Source organism: Varanus komodoensis, unplaced genomic scaffold (genome assembly GCF_004798865.1).
Source record: "Varanus komodoensis strain SLA01 unplaced genomic scaffold, ASM479886v1 scaffold1, whole genome shotgun sequence".
Taxonomy (NCBI): domain Eukaryota; kingdom Metazoa; phylum Chordata; class Lepidosauria; order Squamata; family Varanidae; genus Varanus; species Varanus komodoensis.
In genome coordinates, this window is record NW_025335268.1 from 117587074 (window position 1) to 117607899 (window position 20826).

The 20826-nt window shown below is 42.0% G+C and overlaps 1 protein-coding gene across 5 annotated transcripts in view; it reads left to right on the forward strand.

Moving 5' to 3' along the window:
* TESK2 (testis associated actin remodelling kinase 2) overlaps nucleotides 1–20826 on the forward strand; it is an 85171-nt gene that overhangs the window by 25185 nt on the left and 39160 nt on the right. For all 5 annotated transcript variants that reach the window (XM_044441984.1, XM_044441953.1, XM_044441994.1 and 2 more), the window contains exons 3-4: nucleotides 810–931; nucleotides 9368–9416. In XM_044441984.1, the coding sequence (XP_044297919.1) occupies nucleotides 810–931; nucleotides 9368–9416 (171 nt within the window). The remainder of the gene's footprint in view (nucleotides 1–809; nucleotides 932–9367; nucleotides 9417–20826) is intronic.

Sequence of the window (20826 nt, forward strand, 5' to 3'; positions counted from 1 at the left end):
CACAGCAATTGTAATGTAAGAAATTGTGAGATTCAAACAAACCAGAATATTTGTAGCATACCAGTATCTATTTTTAGGATTGAGACAGGCAGATATAACCATCAGAGCGCCCATGTGATGTATAAAGTCATACAGTGTAGTGGTTAAGAGTGCAAGACTCAATTCTAGTCCTTACTCAGAAGCCATAGTGCAGACTGGTGACTTTTGGCCAGTTACAGATTCTCAGCCCAACCTGCCTCACAGGGTGGTGGTTGTTGTGAGGATACATATGAGAGCAGGAGCAGAATTATGTTGGTGTCTTGAGTTCTTTGGAAGCAAAATGATGGCATATAAATACGATAAATAAAATAGAAGAAACTGGAAACAGCATCTCCACAATGAAGGAAGTTAACATATTTTTTGTATAAATCATAGAATAATGTTAAAATGCTGACATGAAAACATCATGCTGTGGAAAATATGTCCATTGTTGTTTTTGTGACTAAACTTTTGCCCCTTGCAAGTTTGCTTTGGCAAAGAATAAAAGAAAACTGATGTGGTGTTTCATGGTCTTTGCAATTCCACAGTTTGTTAATTGCAAAAGCTATTATACCTTTCCCCTCTTAAAAGTGAGAGAAATGGTGAGCAATCCCTTGTTACATACAGTGAAGTTGTTGAAAAGTTTTTAAATATGTGAAAGGTGATTAACAACTCTTGGTACATGGCATACCAGAGGAAGTAATTTCACTACAATTTACTAGGCCTCTTACTGCTTTCCTTTTGTCCCACTGAAAGCTCATGGCTTTTTCCTTTTGGGTTTATTCTTTTAGGTGCGGCACAGAGTATCTGATCAAGTAATGGCTCTGAAGATGAATACACTAAGTAGTAACCGAGCAAACATGCTGAAAGAAGTCCAGCTGATGAACAGGCTTTCACATCCAAACATATTGAAGTAAGAAAGGATGTGTGTTTGAGTGTGTGCTTGTATGTAGAGCCACAATTCAAATTTCTATTTAATACTACTTATGGTTCTTCATTATTTTAGGGAAGGGTTTGAATATTCAAGTAGTGTCTCTTGAAAGTTCAGAAGTTATTTTTACCTCAGGCTTCCACTCCTGGCTTGTTTATGCCCTTAATTCCCTGTTCCTTCCTAGGATTCCTTATCCTGCTATGTCTTTCTATATCACATTTGTGGCCTTCTTCCCACCTTCCTGTATCCTTGACTAAATATTGTGGGTACTATTCAGCTCTGTCACTTTGCTTATGCTGTTGACATAGCCCAAGCAACTTGTAGCAGAACAGCAATGGTGTATGCTGGTGCTATTGCCCTTGTGCTAGGGGTAGTTTGTGCTAGTGCTAAGTCAATGGTATAAGTGGAATGGCAATGTTGGATACTGCCATGTTATCTGCATTTGGTAAAATATATAAAGTGAAGAATATGCATATGTGTGCATATTATAAAGGCTTAATCCTGTGCATGTTTGGATAGAAAACATGGTATAATTCTGGGAAATGCTGGGAGGTGTGGCACTTTTTTCTGTCTAAACTTGAATATGCATGTATTATGCAGGATAGCAGAAAGGAGAATTAATTTGCATATGGCCTCCTTCAGGCTTTTGCCTGAACGTGCAAGTCCTAAAAGGGGATGTGGAGTCAGAAGCAAGTGGCAACCAGTATCCTCACATGCATTGGACTTTAACCACCATCATGCATTGAGCATAAAGCTGTGAAGGGGGTTTGTAGGAAAATTCAGATTAATGTGCTTAGAAATTTCCCTGTGGCTGGGAGCTCTGATATGGCAAGATTGCCAATTGTTGGAAGGTACCTAAGCATGTTCAGCTGAACACACTTACAAACTTTCTTCAGACCTTGGGCAGGTCACTGTACAAAGCTCACAGTGCTCTTAGGCTAAGTGAGAGATGCTAACTTGACCATGTTTAAAACGTGAGGATAAAGGAAAAAACAATGCTTAAGTAATTCTGAGCTGTTTTTAAGAAGGATGGTATTCAAAAATGGTGTGTGTGTATGTGGAGATACAGATATAGATAAACATTTGGGGTATATTATGCCCATTTTCTTTTCAAAACTGAATCACTCTTAGGATGAGAACAGAGGATGTACTTTGAGTAGTAGCCAAAAACAAATACTTATGCTTGCAAAATTCAAGTTTAATTTTGTTCTCTTGGCCCTGTTTTGTCACCATCTTACGTTCTTGAGAATCAATTATTATGGCTTTATTTCATGTAACAATAGCAAACTGAGAATTAATTAACCTGTGATTTGCTGTGATGTGTCACATGCTATTGTCACCATTTTGTATTTGCAACCAATATTTGGATACTATGAGTTAGTTATGGGGTAAACAACTCACAATCTAACAAATTGTAGGTTAAGTTTGAGTTGTTTAACCCAGAGTAAATCCACAGTGTTCAGGTGCAGAAGTTGTAGAACAAGGGTGTCCCAGCTGAGGCTCTGGAGCCACATGCAGCTCTTTGAGCTTACTCTGCAGCTTATGCGTGTCCAATTGCTGCTTGTACCCCCTTTTGGCTCTCAAACATCTGACATTTACCGTATGTGGCTCTTCTGTTGAGCAGATCTGGCCACCTCTATTACACTGGTCTACAAGGAGAAAGCCTTGGAAAGGAAAGTAGCTAAATTTTACCAGAATTGGGTCTCTAATAAAGGAAAATTAAGTCCTGGGTTTAATTGGCTCCAGTTTCCAAGATAAAGCTTCAGGTCAAAATTGCATCAAAATAATTCAAAATTACAAGAGGGATGTGTGATTATGTTCCATAACTTTTCTGCAAAATGCGATATAGCAATGAGAATGGTGCCACACCAATCATTATAAATTTATCTTTTTATTGATGCTAATAGCATAACTTTCCATTCATTTATTGGTTTTTCATGTAACATTTTCATGCTTTTTGCATGACAAACTGACAAGCTCTAACATCAGAGTAAACAAAGTTCCATCTTTATTCGGTATGTAAACTGTTCTTTTGACTTTTCTCTTGTGAACTGGAGTAGAATCATCCCTAGAGAGATTCCAGCAGTAATCAGCAAGCATGGATGGACTCCATTCCCCTTGGTATCTTTTCTCCATGCCTGCAATATCCTGGTGGAATCTCTCCCCATGCTCATCACTCACTGCTCCACCATTCAAAGGGAAATAGTCTAAATGTGAGTGCAAGAAGTGAATTTTCAGAGACATGTTTGCACCAAGTGCTTTATAGGACCTAAGCAAATTTTCCACGTGTTTTTCATAGTCATCTGCCTTGCTGTTCCTGAGAAACTCCAACCATGATTGGTGGGTTCCCCTTCACACCATTGGGACTGCGAAAGGCATGGACTTTTTCTTCTTGTTTAGCCAATGACATAGATAAGTTGCACACGTAATGCAACAATAATGGGAGGCCTGACTTTTGTCCTGATCTTCTATTTTGCATCCAAAATATAGGTGGTATGCCTTTTTACCACTGCCATCATACTACACTTTTGAATTGCAAATGTAGCCTCACCGCAAATGTAGCAGAAGTTATCTGTGTTGTTTACACAGTTTCGAGGCATCTTGGCTTCTGTGGGAAAAGATCACCCAGCTGTTCCTTGGAAAAGTTAGGCAATGACACTTTCACAAGCCACCAGATGTAACTGTATGATGCATAGATCTGAGCAAGACAAATGTACCTTGCAATAAAAGAACAATTCATTACAGTTAGGTAATAATCTTTAGTCTCAAAGTGAAGATAAATTTATACACTTCTATGTGGTACCATTTTAATTGTTCTGCTGTACTTTGTTGAGAAGTTATGCGGCATCATGGTCATCAGACACCTCCCTCCCTTATAGGCAAATATACTTGCCTGTATATAAATCTTTATTGTGAAATATCTTGAAAACTTTAGCCAGCCAGCACCTTGATCACCTGCTTTCTAATTCATCTAATCAAAATATGTAAGACTTAGCTCATTTTATCTCGGAGGTCGATAATTTCCTAAAATTTGTAGACCAGTGTTATACAGCAACCTCCAGTTGGGCTGATCAGACATTGTAAATGAAAAATGGCATGTTCCAATGCCAAATCATAGGTTAATTAATACACAATTTGCTGCCATTATATGTGGATCATTTGAGTCCCTTCTAGAAGTATGCTAAATTCGGTTGCATATAGGCAGTTGTACTTCTCATGTGCTATTCCCATTTCATTGCATTCTCTCCAGACACCCAGACATCCTTCATGCCCATGCATACATCTTGATGTAACACATTATGAATTATGCTTTTTGCAGTTCATTGGTGAGACTTTTTTCCCCATCTACATGCCACAGGATGTTCAAGATTAATGCTAGTACTTTAAAGCAAGCTTAATGGAGCTACCAGATACCTCTAATAGTAAGATGATTAGTAATAGCCTAGTATTCTGAGTAGAAGTCTTGATTGCTGTTATGTGTATTATGTCTGCACACTGGATCTTGGGCAGTAGCAGATCTAGGAATGTGCACTTGTTCTCTTTTTTTAGAAATAGCTTTAATTATGCATCTCTGTGTTCATGGTTAATGCATCTGGTTTTTCTTCATGTTAAGAATGTGATAGTAATGAGAGGTCTGTACTGTGTGCTTTCTGCCTCAAACATTCTACCTTCAGTCTTTTGCATTTTCTAATTTAATAGTGAAGAGTAGGGTGCAACTTTGCGACTGAACAACAACAATTTAATAGCTTCAGTTATCAGGCCCATGAATCCCTTTGCCTGAAATCTTGAAGAGTTGCTGCCCATCAGCATAGATAGTGCTGGATCTTACTCTGTATTAGGTAGCTTGTAAAGTTCTGATAGTAATAAAACAGTGTTTTTTGTATTGACTAAGATTACTTTACTTTTGCTTTTAATTCTGAAAGAGAAACTTCCTCACCATATTGTAATGCTTTAAACCTCTGAAGTTCTTTATCCATTTTGTTCCTTTCTTTCTTGCTTTACAAAATGGTACTTTTACCCCGAGTGCTTCATGTGCTTTTTAAGTTCACAAGGGTGATACAAAATCTACTAATGAGCAATAGTTGCCAGAACACTGATGAGACAAAGCTTCCAAGTTTGGATCCACTCAGAACTACTGACCCGCACCTCCCCACATTACTGGAAATATGTGTGCACTTCTCTAGTAGTTCTTAAAATACAAGATAGTAAACCAGTGAAGGCCATTGCAGTGTAACACTTGGCATTTGTGGGGGAGGGTGGAGCTGCAGTGACAGGAAAAAGGGTCACAGTCACAAAGCAGAAAAGAGGCAAGATGGTTTCTCCTGCATAGAGCCTTGGGATACCTATGGGAGAAGCAAGGAAGTAGGAGGAACAAACCATGGTAAGGCCAATTGCCTCTCTGGCCCACTGCAGGTTGTTCCATGAATAATTCACACTGTGCAGGTAGCTCTTTCTCAGAATGGGCTGCCTTGTTGTGTGAACTTGTCCGATGTTTCTGGTCCTCACATTTTCATCAAAATTCCTAGGAATTTGAACCGTAGTCCAGTTCTTTGTACATCCAGCCACTCAGATAAAAGAAAAAGGTAAGCTTGAATGGGTGGTAAGAACTGTCCTGGGGTGGGAACAATTTTGCCTATGCCATCTATGAAGATTTTTAATATTGTGTATTTATATTAGCTGGTTTTTGGTGTGCTGTGGTTTTGCCTGATTTCCCTGCACAACATGATGTACCTGGTGGGGTTGATGTGGGTGTGAGATATGGTGGGGTGTTTTGCCTCTGTGTGTTTCTCTGTATATTACCAAGTTTGCCTTCTGTAAAATGGAAAATGCTATAGTTTGTTAGGGCAAACTTGGCTTTGGGGCTCAAATTCTACTTATGCATTTGTTCTCACTTTCCCAAGTACAGTTTGCCTACTCTGAAATGGATGTTGTACAGAAAGCTGTTGATTCAGGAGTGTTTTTGTGTTATGGGCTCAATACTTAGCAATTTGGACAAATTACATTTATTTCAGCCTTACCAGTTTGTAGTAGAGGAAATACTGTAGGTGTTTTGTGACTGGTCATAGCCATTTTGTGCATGAGAGGCCAAGTTCTTCCCACGTGACAGCCAATAAAAGTGAATTTTATTTAAAATGTACATCTTTCTATGCATATTTGTTACTGCTCTTTATTTCTAGTACCCAAAATCAGAAACTCCAATAATATCTTATTTGGATGTGTGCCTGCTAATCAAGCTAGCATTTAAAAACTCCCCATTTAAAACTAAATGCTTCCCTCAGTAGAAGTAAGTTACTGCAATGAATAAAAAAAACCTAGCTATTCAGACTGTATTTATGTCACTAATATTATAGTATCCATTCCCACCCAAAATCCTAGACACCATACTGTTGTCCACTTTCAAATTTTGAAATACGATTAAGTTATTGAACCTATACATTTTTTCCTCATTCTTTTGAGCCGATACATCTTAGGCTGGAACTTAGTTCTTTAATATTCCTGTTTAATAAAAATGTTTTGGTTTTAATGTATGTTTTAGTGACCTATTTACAAACTGAGTATTTACTATGTTTATCTTGAATCTCCTCAGGAAACACTTGAGAAATGTTCTATGTTTGGTGAGCTTTCTAAATACTGACTTGCTGATATAAATTCACTTTATGGGTTCAAAGTATGTCCAAGTGTACCACCTTTAAAGTGTGTGTTATCTGTTTTTGTTCAATTTGTAAAAGAGAAAAAGAAAAATTGTACGTGTTGGTAGGATTCTATCATGTATCAGTTCTCTTTTAGTGATATATCTAATAATTTAGTGGGGAGAATAGAAGTGTAGTTCAATGCCTTCAGCAGATACTATTAGAGAACAACTAGGATTGCAGAAGAATCTGCCTTGGTGTGTATGCTGATTCCTCCTTTAAAATAAACAGATGAAGGATCTAATAACCTCACTTAGCAAAATAAGGTGGCTTCTGGAGATGAAAATAAGAATGCAGACTTCAAATCTATCAAGCAGAAATTTTGAGTGTTACTCTCTGGAGTGATATTGTAGGACAAATCAGTAGGAACTTGCAAAAGAGCTGTGCCCTGGCATTATGTAATAGCCGTTTATGGAGAATGCAAGATATGCACAAGTTTTGTACCAGGCAAACAATTCACCGTGCATTTCACAAATCCAGATATCTGTGTCTAATGGTTGAATCACTCCCTACTGCAATCCCTCCATACCCCCAGAGACATAGCCTTGGAGCAAGAGGATATGTTCTCATCCTCCAAAGAATGATTCTTTAAAAGAGATCGATTTCTCTCTTCAGAGAAACAGTACTCATTTTCCCAGTGACCTTTATTCTCTGTGATTGCAGTTGGGACACCACTATCGCATCCCCAGAAGTCTTTTTCAGAAACTTCTTTTGCAAATTTTCCAGGTCATTAACCTTGGGTTCAAGTGAATGAACTTGCAGCAAGTAGCTTCTGGCCCTCAGGGAGCAAGTACAATGCCTGTCCAACAAGAAGGCAGCCATACAGGGTATTTGGTGTAGTATAGCCCCTGCATCCTTTCTGACTTCCTACCTCCAAAGTAGTTAAATTATTATCAGGCTTGTTTACTTCAAAAAACTAAGTGCTTTGTCTGCAGAAGGCAGGGCCAGGCAGGCTGTTCTAACCTCTTCAACTTGTCATTAATACTTGTATGGATGCTTAATTACCTTTTACTGTGGTGTTTCATCACTGAGATGGCTCCTCATGCTCACAGAGCTTTACTTTTAGTACTCCATTAAAACATGCACATATTTTTAATTTTCACCTACATAAATTTCTTGTGACTTTTTTCCTCTTTAGCTGAATTTGCAGACTTCTGTTTATTGTAGGCGTCTCATTAATGTAATCTGCTACATTCTTGTTTTGTTTTTTAGTAGGGAATACATAGTGTTTTTCACCTTACATGAGCGTATTCATACAATCCTGCACCCCACTTTGTATGTTGCATAACTTTTGTGTTGTACACATACCCATCATGCATGTAATTGTGCAAATCTATTTTGAGGGTGAAGGAGAAAGGGGACCCACTATTGTTCCAATAAGAGGAAGTATATAGACAAAATGTACAAAAAGTGATAGGACAGTTGAAATGAAGCAACATTCTGGTGGAAGCACATTCTGGTCTAAACCGCAAGCTAATTTTTCCCCAGACTTAATTTCTGTTCCAGTATGTGTAATAAAGTTGGGTTTCGTGGAATCTTTATTTTCATAATGCTGATATAGGAAAACACAAAATTTCATAACTTTGGCCTGCAGTTAGCACTTTTTGTTTTCACAAAGGCATGAAAAACAAATTTCAGATATCAAAAATGTATTGTCAGATACTGGTTTTTATTTTTCCATTGAGGTTCCAAACTTTAAGTTCTATAATTTAACAATCTTTCCTTAGAAATAATCCTCTGTGCTTGCAAGTTGCTGTATAGTTGGTTTGTGGTGCAAAACAAGCAGTAAGGGAGAGTACCTGATTAAGGGAGGCTGCTGTAGAAGATGCACTTCATTTTATGGGTGGGGGGAGTTTGTAGTTTTTTTACTCATTTGCAGTTATTTATTTATTTAAAACATTTTTATGCTGCCCCATTCACTGAAGCCTTGGGGTAGCTCACAACATAAATTAAAATATAATACATTAAAATATAAAACAAATTAACAATATAAAATAAGTCGCCCTGGCCAGATAAAATAAGCAAATAATATTAACAATTAAAATGACGTTTAAAAAGTTATTCCTGTCTCCCATTTGTCCATTCTATTCAGAGATGACTAAGCGTTATTAATTCACTCAAAAGCTGCTTATTTATCTCTTAGAGGATTTTCTGTATAACATATAGAACATATAGATAAAGAGATGCTAGAGAATATAAAAGAGCCCTTTAAAGTTGGGTTTTTTTTTCTCAGTATTCCATTTACTATATTTCTCATGGTCTTGATTTTTGAAATGGTGCACTTTTGGTTCTGCCTTGCTGGAAGTCCCAGTTTATTACTGTTTCATACTAAATCTTAGACATGTGTTCCATTCTTAGTGATTAAAGCACAGGACATAGTTCAAAGGTACTTTCCCAAAAGGCATGTTCAATGCTTATAACAATTCTGTAGTAACAGGATAATTCTGTGATTGATACATAGAATGCATATCTTCACTGAATTGAAACTATTACATTGAATAGGTGATTATTCTTTGGTATTACTGTCACACTTATGCTGCATTTGAAATTCTATACACTTTAGTGAAATGAGTGTATGCATTTGGTTGCAAACTGAAACGTTTGTTTAAGAATGTTTCCTAAGCTCAAGAAATGGTGATCAATTCATTGCTGTGCAAATGCACTGAAATTTAAAGCTAAGAAAGATCACTGATTCTTATTTAAGAAGTTGTTTATTCCTGTTTTATAGGTTTATGGGCGTCTGTGTACATCAAGGACAACTTCATGCCCTTACTGAGGTATGGCTATTCATTAGGTACCAAGTTATTTATCATATGTGTTTCCCTTGGACAAATTATACTACCTGAAATTGTGCTGTGAAACACTGATTACAGATGCTTTCTAGTATGATTCTGATGCAGGCATTAATAGTAAGAGTTCTATAATCAAGCCTCTCAGTTTTTCAGTGTTCCATGGCATATTTGGAATCAGTTACTGGACCGTTTCATTACTTGAGCCATCATACCTTTGTTTTCACAGTTATAAAACTGCTGGTGTTCTCTATTTAACATTTTAATAAGATTGTAGTTTCATAGGTCCTTGTGTGAAGAGGGGTGTTAAAAGTATTTTGGTATTCAGTTCTTACGCCACTAATAAATTACGTTGTTTGTCACTCATGGGCATAAGAAAATAAGGGGATGGGAAATACCATTTCTGATTTAAAGGAGCTGGTTTGGTCACTAACTTTGTGAGATACAAGTAGGCCACCCGCAGCTCTCCAGATGTATTGGACACAGTTCTCATAATGCATGACCACTGACCACTCTGGTTAGGGTTTATGGAAGCTGCAGTACAAAATACCTGAAGAGCACAAAGTTTCCTACCCACTCCAGGGCATTTTCCTGAAAGCTTGCTATCATTCTTAAAGTTGCATCACATCACACTTTAGAGTTTGTGCACCTTATCTATTGCAACTGATTCTCCTTTTATGAAAAATAGAAGTCACTATAGTTCAAAGTAGATTTTTTAATTCATAACCTTGTCTGAGCTCTCGTGGTGAAGCATTGATTGTGTTAATGTCACTAGTTTTTGCAAACAGTCTTAGGATCTAAACAGGTTGTAGATAAAATTCCTATCTGTTATGGGTGAAGCAGGGTTACTAAGCTAAATTTCTGATCTTTGAACAGGAAAGGATGTGATTTAATTTGGTATAAAAATAACACATGAATCATGACTGTAGTTTCAGGTACCTTAAATTTCACAGCTGTTCTTTGAGTTTCTTTTTACATTTGGTCAAGGCTTAGGGCTTTCTAGTAAATGTTCCTTGTGAAATCTTTTGGCATCCTGTACACATGCAGTAAAAAAAATCAAGATGCTGATATAAAACTGTTATAGGAATTCTGAAAACTTTATAATGTAGCTTCTCTACTGAAAGCTTGTGTTCCGTAGCAGCGCAGGATGGCAACACTAGCAGTGTTACAAGCTTCTGCCACCCACCCTCATATTTCTGAATACTTGGATGTCCATGCACACTGTTGAGATTTGAAGGATATGGTTTTTATTTGAGGAACACTTACATATCTGCTTCTTTCTGGGAAAGGGAGGATTGGTAGCAATTAACATCATTTTGAATTGCTTTTAGAAATTAGAATTCCAGCAAACTCCTTGTGTTGCCATCTTGCATACCTACAGAATACAAATTCTTAGCAATACACTTTTTCAAACATAGAAAAATGGAATTGGTAATTGGTATGTAGGAATTGGTTTGGAGTGGCTTTCCACACCGTAATGTTCAAAATGACAGTATAGTTTTAATGCCAGAAGAGCAGCTGAAGTGCTCTGTAATAATAAAAAGGAGTGTGATATGCATTGTTCTTCGTCATGGCCTCTGTGCAGTCACACATATGGGGTGCTGCGCCTGCACAGTGCCTTTGGCCGGAAGATTACAAGCTAACGGTTTATTTTGGCAGGAAAAAGCTCTGCTCCCCCTCCCCCACAGCCTATAAAGAGCGGAGCGTCTGCCATTTTGTTCAGTCTTTGCGACCGCCATTCGCTGTGCCTCATGCCGCTTTCGACTATCGCTTTGATCGTTACTTGTAGCCTGTTTTTTCTCCTTTTACTCCCAGTTTTATATCCCTGATAGAACTGCAGAATAACTAGAGCTAAGAAGAACTATCGTTCTACCATTCTATTTCTTATAAAAAAAAAACACCAAAAATATGTTCTTACCCTCTGCACTGTCTCCCTTTTTCTTCTTCTTCTTGCGATGGCGCAGCGAGCAGCCTTCCGCAAATGTGCGGAGTGCGGGTCGAAGATGTCATCATCTGACCCGCACGACCTATGCCTCCTCTGCTTGGGGGAGGGGCATAGGACCGACAGGTGCTCCCACTGTCTGGCCTTCTCCAAGCAGGCCAGAAAAAATCAGGAGAACCACCTCCAGAGGCTCCTGTGGGATCGGGCTCTTATGCAGTCCGACCCACTGGTCGCCGCTCCGAAGCCTGGCCTGGCTGCGGTGGTCCCGCCCGTTGGACGAAGGTGCCTCTACTTTGAGGGCCCCACCAGCTTCTCCCAAAAAGAAAAGCGAGAGGCGCAAGCACGCCGATGCCGACAAATCGGCCAAAAAGGCCAGGAAAGAGAAGCCCTCTAAGCCGGCCCGAAAGGCGAAGGATCCGGACCGACACCGACACCGTGTCTCTGGTTTGACGGCAGCATTGGTACCGGTGCCAACCACTTTACCAACCCCACCCGAGCCAGCGCTCCAGGCAGCCATGAGGGTTACCCCTCAAGGGTCTCCCCGTCGTGTGGCTGACCCCCCGACCGAACCGCTTCCATCTCTCCAGCGGGGCTCGATCTCTGACGGAGAGATTCAGGACTCTCCCCCCAGGGCTAGGTCACCAACGCCTATGCCCATGGCTACACTGGAGGCAGATGTGGTCGAATCCCTGCCCAGGGCCCGCCGGAGCCGCTCCAGGGAGCAACAATCCAAGCGAGTCGAGGACTGGCGTCGCTCCTGCTACCCATCTTAGGGCGAGCCATACTCAGCTGGGTACTATCCCTCGCCGAGGGATCGGTCCCTGCCACGCTCTCGTGATCACCTGCTGCCGCTGGATCCAAGGCGCACGTCCCCGGTACCCCGGGATGAAAGCAGCCGGTCCGCTTCGCCAGTGGAGTCTTCTTCTTCGGCCCCTCCATACTACGGCGCAGACTCCGATGACTCGGACGTCGATTCTACCTCTCCCGATGTCGCGGTGACCTCCCAGGGCCCCGCATCACCGGACGAGTCGCATGTTTTTTTTGTGGAGCTGATGTCCAGGCTCGTCCAATCCCTGGACATCGACGCCGTCCAGCGGCCAGGACCGTCTACAGATAAAGTCTATGACGTCGTCCGCGGGGAGCAGTCCACCTCCATCATCCTGCCCTTGATCACCACCCTACAGCAGGCAATGACCCAGCCCTGGGACTTGCCCTCTCACCCTCAACCAACATTGTGGAGGTACAAAGCCGTGTACCGGGTTCGGGAGGAGGACATACCATTCCTCCTCCGACACCCCAAGCTGAACTCAGTCGTGGTGGAGTCCTCCCAGGGAAGAGAGGCAAGGGGTCACACTGCGCCGTGAGACAAGGAGGGCCACAAGATCGACTCCCTGGCCAGGAGGGTCTACGCAGCTTCAGGCTTGGGGCTGCGTATCTCAAACTATGAGGCAACGTTGGCAAGATACCAGTATTTTATAATGCAACGCCTCCACAACGTTGTCTCGGCCCTCCCAGGCCAACAAGGCAAATTGGCCAAAGTCTTAATTAAGGAGGTGATGCACGTCGCGGTGCAACAGTTGTCCACAGCCAGGCACCATGTAGACACTAACTTGAGGGCATTGGTCAGTGCCGTTTCTCTTCGCAGGCATGCATGGCTGAGAAGCACCAGCTTCCCCGAAGAGACCAAGCGGCGCATCGAGGAAATGCCCTTCAACGGGTCCGGGCTTTTCCATTCAAAAACAAACCATAAACTTAAAAAACTTCATGAGTCCCGCATGACGGCCCGACGAATGGAGCTCCAGTTGCTTCTGAGGCATAAGTGGCCATGGAACCATCCGCCCTACAGACAGCCTTATCATCCCAGGCAGCAGCCTCAGCACAGGCAACATGAGCAGCGCCGTCGACAACAGCCCCAGCAACGCTACCAGCAGGGCCGTCGCCGATATGATGACAGGAGACAGAGTTGACGGGACTGGCGAACCATTCCTCTACCCTATCCTATACCCACCCCCCTCTCATCTGGGGACCGGCTGCGAAGCCGACTCCCCATTTGGGAGTCCATCACATCTGATGGATGGGTATTATCTATCATACAGCATGGCTATAGGATAGAATTCGACACCGTTCCTCCATCGAGTCCAATTCGGTTTACATCTTGCACACCATACTGCTCGATGAAATACAACAACTTCTTCGTAAAGGAGTGATTCGTCAAGTAACTCAATATGACGGACATCACGGATTCTGTTCTAGATACTTTACAGTTCCCAAACGGGACAGTGGCCTACGTCCAATTTTAGACTTACGTGGTCTGAATCGATTCATCGTGACGAGGAAGTTTTGAATGACCACCCCCCCAAAATATTTTGCCGCTGCTTAGGAAAGAGGACTCGTTCGCCTCATTGGACTTGAAGGACGCCTATTTTCATATTGCAATCCATCCCAAATATAGACGTTTCCTTCGTTTTGCTGTTGCCCCCAATTTCTACGAATTCATGGTTCTACCTTTTGGTTTGGCTACCGCTCCGAGAGTGTTTACTAAATGAATGGCCCCTGTCTGTGCTTATCTACGCCTTCAGGGCATACAAGTTTATCCTTACCTCGACGACTGGCTCCTAGTCTCCAGGTCCAGGGAAGCGCTCCTCGCTTCTATTCATATTACCTGCGCCTTATTGGACGACCTGGGCCTTTGCATTAATACTGAGAAATCTTCTCTCTTTCCAGTACAGAAGCTTACGTTCATCGGAGCCCACTTGGATTCGACGTTGGAAAAGGCGTTCCTCCCTTGGGACAGACAACTGACTCTCGCTCGCCATATTCATCGAATGCGACAAGACAGAACGGTTCCGGCGAAGTCCATCCAGAGGTTTCTAGGACATATGGCTTCCGCCGTTGCAGTGGTGCCACACGCCAGACTGCGACTCCGTTCGTTGCAGCTGTTTTTCAACAAAGTGTTCCACCCACAGAGGGATCCACCGTCGAAACTCCTTCGAGTCCTATCCTCGGTCCTCCATTCACTAATATGGTGGTCGAACCCGACCAATCTGACTGTTGGGGTCCCCTTCAGGCCCATTGATTACAGTCGGTACCGATGCGTCTCTTCTAGGTTGGGGAGCGATATGCTCCGGCCTGTATACTCAAGACACATGGACTCATCAAGAATCCACGAAGCATATCAACTTCCTGGAATTGTTGGTCGTGTTCAAAGCCCTACGCTCTTTCGAAGATGTTCTTTAACATCGGGTTGTTCAGATAACATTGGACAACATAGCCACCATTTTTTATCTGAACAAGTAAGGCGGGACGAAGTCTCCAACCCTGGCCAAACTTTCTATGCAGATCTGGGACTGGTGCATTTCAAGAGATATTACGATAATAGCAGTCCATCTGGCTGGTACGGACAATGTGGAAGCAGATCTTCTCAGCATGCGCATGCTCATCTCTCACGAATGGGAACTGGACCCCCAGACACGCGATGACCTTTTCCATCGCTGGGGGTTCCCCGACGTGGACTTGTTCGCCACACAACAGAACAAGGTGTGTGCGACTTTCTGCTTGAGAGCGGGAATCGGACACAAATCCCTAGGGGACGCCTTCATGATTCCATGGAACAATCTGAATTTCTACGCCTTTCCACCAATTCCGCTGGTGATGAGAGTCATAGCGAAGATTGTTTGCGATCGGGCCACAGGGATACTAATTACTCCTTGGTGGCCATGCCAACCTTGGTTTCCCACACTGCTGGACATTTCTCACGGGGAATACCTACATCTTCCACCGCTCCCGTTCTTGATAACCCAGAGAGACGGCACACTTCGTCACCCAGATATATTATCATTAAAACTAACACCGTGGCGAATCCGATAGCTGACTTCGCTACGTCTCTACCAGTCGCTACTCCAAGGGGTTTGAATCCGACTTTCGAATCCACTACTGTCCTCGTTACGTCTACACCGACAACTACTTCAAAAAGTTTGAACTCTACTTTTGAACCCAATACAGTTGCAACCTCCGAATCCGCTGGGGACGGCACTGCACCAGCACTGTCGGATCCGACTACTGTGCCATCGAATCTGACAGCCTTTCATCTGGACATTCAATACATATTGGACTCCGCTTTAAAGCCTTCTACACGGAGGTCTTACGAAACTAAATGGAAGCGTTTCTCCGCCTTTGCTGACTCCCATTCATTCTCTCCATTCACATCGTCAGTTCCTCCTGGACTTACACCACTCTGGACTGAAACCATCTTTGATTAAAGTATATACGGCGGCCATCGCCTATCATCGGGGTATGGTGGACGGTTCGTCCATTTTCTCCCAACCTACTATGAAAAGGTTTTTGAAGGGACTTTATAATCTGAATCTGTCGATCAGACCAGTAATGCCCACCTGGAGTCTCTCTGTTGTTCTGCAAGCGCTTACGAGAGCTCCTGTCGAACCGTTGGCCACAGTCGATTTACGTCTTGTCTCATGGAAGACAGCATTCCTAGTTGCGGTTGCCTCAGCCCGGAGGGCCAGCGAACTCTGCGCTTTGCGCGTAGACCCACCTTATCTCCATTTTCAGAGAGAAAAGGTTGTCCTGCGGCTCAATCCATCTTTTCTGCCTAAGGTATCCACACCCTTTCAGGTGGGCAAGATATTATTTTACCTGCCTTTTTTCCGGCTCCGTCTACTCCGTTAGAAAGGACATTACATTCACTTGACGTTCAACACTGTTTAGTATTCTACAGATCTAGGACTGAGTCTATCCGACATTCACATAGACTTTTCATTAAATATGCTACCAGGGGCCAAGGTACCCCGTCACTCCGCAGAGGCTTTCTAAGTGGATAGTTCATACCATCACCCTGTCTTACTAACTGGCCAATATCGACTTGCCCACTACCCCTCGAGGCCATTCAACTAGGGCTGTGGCTGCCTCATCGGCCTTCGCATTGGGAATACCGATGGACAATGTATGTAGAGCTGCTACTTGGGCGCATCCTTGCACTTTCGCCAAACATTACCGCTTAGACGTCCGTGCTCGACAAGATTGTTCCTTCGGCAGAGCCGTTCTTTCATCTGTTCTTCATTGAGGACACCTTCTCTCCTCCGTTATGGTAAGCTTGTTAATCTACCCATATGTGTGATGCACAGAGGCCATGATGAAGAAAAGCAGGTTGCTTACCTGTAACTGATGTTCTTTGAGTGGCCATCTGTGCAGTCACACAACCCACCCACCGGCCCCGCTCGGTGTCGGTGAGTGGACCTCTGTCGTTATTGAATGTTATCATTGTTTCTTGGTACCGATATTCATTGTTCTCTCAGTACCGATACTGTTCACGGTAGAACTCATTTACAAGTCATTTTTTCCACAAGAGGGCATCCGTTCGGTCATCAAAGACTGAACAAAATGGCGGACGCTCCGCTCTTTATAGGCTGTGGGGGAGGGGGAGCGGAGCTTTTTCCCGCCAGAATAAACCGTTAGCTTGTAATCTTCTGGCCTAGGCACTGCGCAGGCGCAGCACCCCATATGTGTGACTGCACAGATGGCCACTCGAAGAACATCAGTTACAGGTAAGCAACCTGCTTTTTCTGCTTCTCAGTTTGGTTGAAACAAAGCAAGCTAGCTGCAGGAAAATACATGTTTGATGCCTGTTTTTAAAATAGATAGGCATTTTTGACCCTTTCCTCTCCAGCTATAATGATAACCTCCTTTTTTAAGCTCCTTTTCTCTGTTTATTTCTATGTATGTGTGCAATCTATGTTTAAACCTGTAGCTTCCCCAATAGCATAGAAAGGCCAAGGAATGTGATTTTAATAGCAAAAGAATTATGTGGGTAAATAACATCTCTTCCCATCCTGTTGTATATCTCTTCCAAAGCACCTTTCCATCAGCTGATCTGAAATTGTGCAAAGGCGAGGTGGGTGGTGGGGTGGTGTTAGCACCTTCTGCCTGCATAGCCCTTCGCTGGTAATATCAGATGCCTTACCTACCACCTTTTTCTACAGAGCAAGCAAATCTTGGTTTATTTACTCATCCGCTGCTGCAATGTCTAGTTTAGAAACAGCTCAGCTTTAAATATTTTATCAGAACAGACAGAAGAGTGGTAACATTGTGGATGAGCCATTTCCACCGCTTTTTTTTTTTTTTTTTTTGCCCCACTGCTTTGAGTGGAATATATCCTTCTTCATAGCAATGAAACTTGCAGCACATGAGAGGAAATTATAGGTAATAAGATTAGGGGCTTCTCTACATGAGGCATTCATTGTGCAGATGTGATCCCTCACTTGGGGAAGTTTGCAGGGCCTTTCCCCAATGCTGTCATCAACTTCCAGGCCCCTCCTAACTTTTCTAGCCTTTTTGTGGAGTGTTTGAGAGCAAGGAAAATCAGATATTAAATTTCAAATTGCAAGAAATCAGAACAAAAGCAACATGGAAAGTCACAGATCCACTATACTGCAGCCATAGCATATCATCAACACCTTGTGATTACTAACATATTTACAAAGCTAGATAAATACACACACTAAAGGAATAAATACACAATGAAAGTGGAAGTAGAATCCTAGCAAGCATCAGGTTAAATCTCTCTTGCAGAGAAGCAGCCACACTCACGTGATTCCATGAGTGTTCCTACACCCTGCCCAAAGTGGCACTGAGATGTGATTATAGTAACCTTTATGCCATTGTTTTGCATGGACACCTGTGATTAATAATTCTCCTATTCAGTCTTATTTATGATGAATTACAGGTGCTGCACTTCAAGGTATTTGAGAGCGTGCACTTTTTCTTGTATTTTCCACATCTTTCAGCTGTTTTCTGTCAAAAGATAAAAGAGGAATGTCAGACATAGAATGTAAACAAAGTATGCCAGAAGCACGTGAAACATGTTCAAAATTGCTGTTCTGGATCTTTTTCATACTCGAAAAAGACCCTGGAGTTGCAAACTTTTGCACAATTTTACTTGAATTATGTTTATAGTATATAAGCTTTTTCTACTTTTCTAAGTTGCCTCTAAACATATTTTATATCTCGGACAAAATCAGAGCATGGGGTGCATGAGTAGTATTCTGCTTCCATAATAAATATTTACAATTTGTATTTGAAATGAAACTTTAGCTAGCATAACTGCAGCCACCATGGCTGCCATGTAGAACATAGTTGCATGGATTTCATTGGCATCCATTGACTCTTACGGATTGGCATAATAGTCACTAATGACATTAATGATTGGCACAACTCTATATCACGCCTGCTGGGTTTTAATTGTTTTTTAGTGCTTTAATAAGTAAAACTTCATTTAGTGGTTATGTAGTTTGCTGCTGTGCAGTTAAGTGCTGGCACAACTGCTATCGATAAGAGGATAGAATGGTGTAATGAAGGAGACTTTTCTCTCCAACTGCAGACCACATGTATTCTTGCTCTAGTTTCAAGGCAGGTGGCCAAAGCCCTGTGTTGAGAAGATAGACTTTTCCCTACCTTGGAGGAAGAGGAGCAGCAGCAGCAGCAGCACTGAGAGCCAGTATGGTGTCGAACTATGACTCAGGAGATCTGGGTTCTAGTCCCCACTCATCCATGGAGTTAACTGAGTGGCTTTGGGCCAGTCAGAGACCTTCAGCCTAACCTAGCTCATAAGGTTGTTGTGGAATAAAACTGAGAGGAGAAAGAGGATTATGAAAACCTCCTTGAGTTCCTTGGAGGGAAAAGGGTTAGCAGATAAATATAATAAATAAGACCAGTAGCAACAGAAGGTGTTCATTACACAGAAATGGGTATCTGATTTGAAATTTTTCCAGCAGCATGGTGGCAGTTACTCTAGTGAAAGTGTAAGGTCTGACTCAATTTTTTCCCAGTATAATTAACCATTCTTTTGGAGGTGATCCATTGTGTAAAGGTGAAATATTGCTCTGTCAGCACTGAAATCAGGCTAGAACTGTGTATAGGATTGGTGAAAGTGAACAACATCAAATTTTGTTTTTTTATGGAAACATTTATTATATAGGAAAGCTATGTTAACAGCAGGTGCACACTTTGACATTAAATCATTTTTGGCTTGGAAGTTCTTAAGTGATCAAAATATTCAGTAGTGAGGCTTCTTGAGATCTTACTGCATATTTAATGCAGTTAATTTTAGTAACTGCCAAGACCTCTGAGAAACTTGAACTGAGTTTGGCACTCAATCTGCACAAATGGAAGATATTTTCTTACTTTATATCTGAAACTTTTTTCCTGCTGTATGTTTATACATAGACAAAACTGTCTTGACAGTATATAACAAGCATGAGTCCCCATGCATGAATGCTCATTTAAACAAATACTAATTCACAGCTGTTTATTTTACAAATACACTATTGAAATATTTCTCAGTTTCTCCAAACTGATTCATTGAAATCTTAAGTTTCAGTTTTATGGTCTCTGGAAAAAAGTTCTAGAGCCTTTTGTGTGTTGTGCACCTACTCTTCCATTTGAGGAGAATGAGATTTGTCTGGATTCTTTCCAGGGTAGTGCTGGACCTTTCATGGAGTACTTTCTTGGGAGTGGGGCTGAAAATGGAGCGGTTTGGGACTTTATCAAGAGCATGTCAGGGTGGCAGAGAATCTGCAGGATCTTCCTTCCTCTGACATGATTCCAAACAGACGTGGGAACTATGCTACCCTAAAAATTGATGTAGAGAGTACTTTCTGTTGTATGCAGGAGGAAGGGAAATCAAAAAGAAAAATCTGGGTTGATGCAACTTGAATTGATTATTCTGTGACCTACACTCTGATACAAGTGAGAAAAGCGATATAAGGCTTCTCAAGCCTGTACATGCCCAGTTTTCTCAGTCTCTCCTGATAGTGCAGTGTTTCCAAAACCTGGATCGTTTTTGTTGCCTTCCTTTGGACCCCTGATGATTTTTCTGCATCTTTCTTGATATTTAGAACTGGACATAGTATTCCTTATACCAGGGGTCCTCAAACTTTTTGAACAGGGGGCCAGTTGACAGGTGCCAGCGGTGGCCGTGGGCTGCCAAGGTGGTTCCAGTTGGGTGGTGCCTGCCCAATGAGTGCAAAACCTGTGGGGTGGGCCAGTTAAAGGTCATGGCAGGCCGGATACGGCCCACGGGCCTTAGTTTGAGGACCCATGCTTATACTGTGACTGAACCCTGTGACACTCTGCTGGTTACCTTCCTCCAGTTTGGGAAGGTGCCATTGGTGAGCACTCCTCATGTCCAATTTAGCAGCCAGTTTTGGATTCAACTAATCATTTTTCCATCTAGTCCAGTTTTTGCTAATTTGCTTATCAGTATATCCTGGGACTACTAAATCAAAAGCTTTGCACTATGCAGAAAAAAAGCCTGTATTTGTTTCTAGAAGATCTGAGGGCTCTAATAAAAGGCTTCTGAGCTGACTATCGAGGTTTTTTTTTAGGAAACCATGACACAGCACTGCAAATGGTTTTGAATTAGGGCAAAACCACAAAAAGGACACT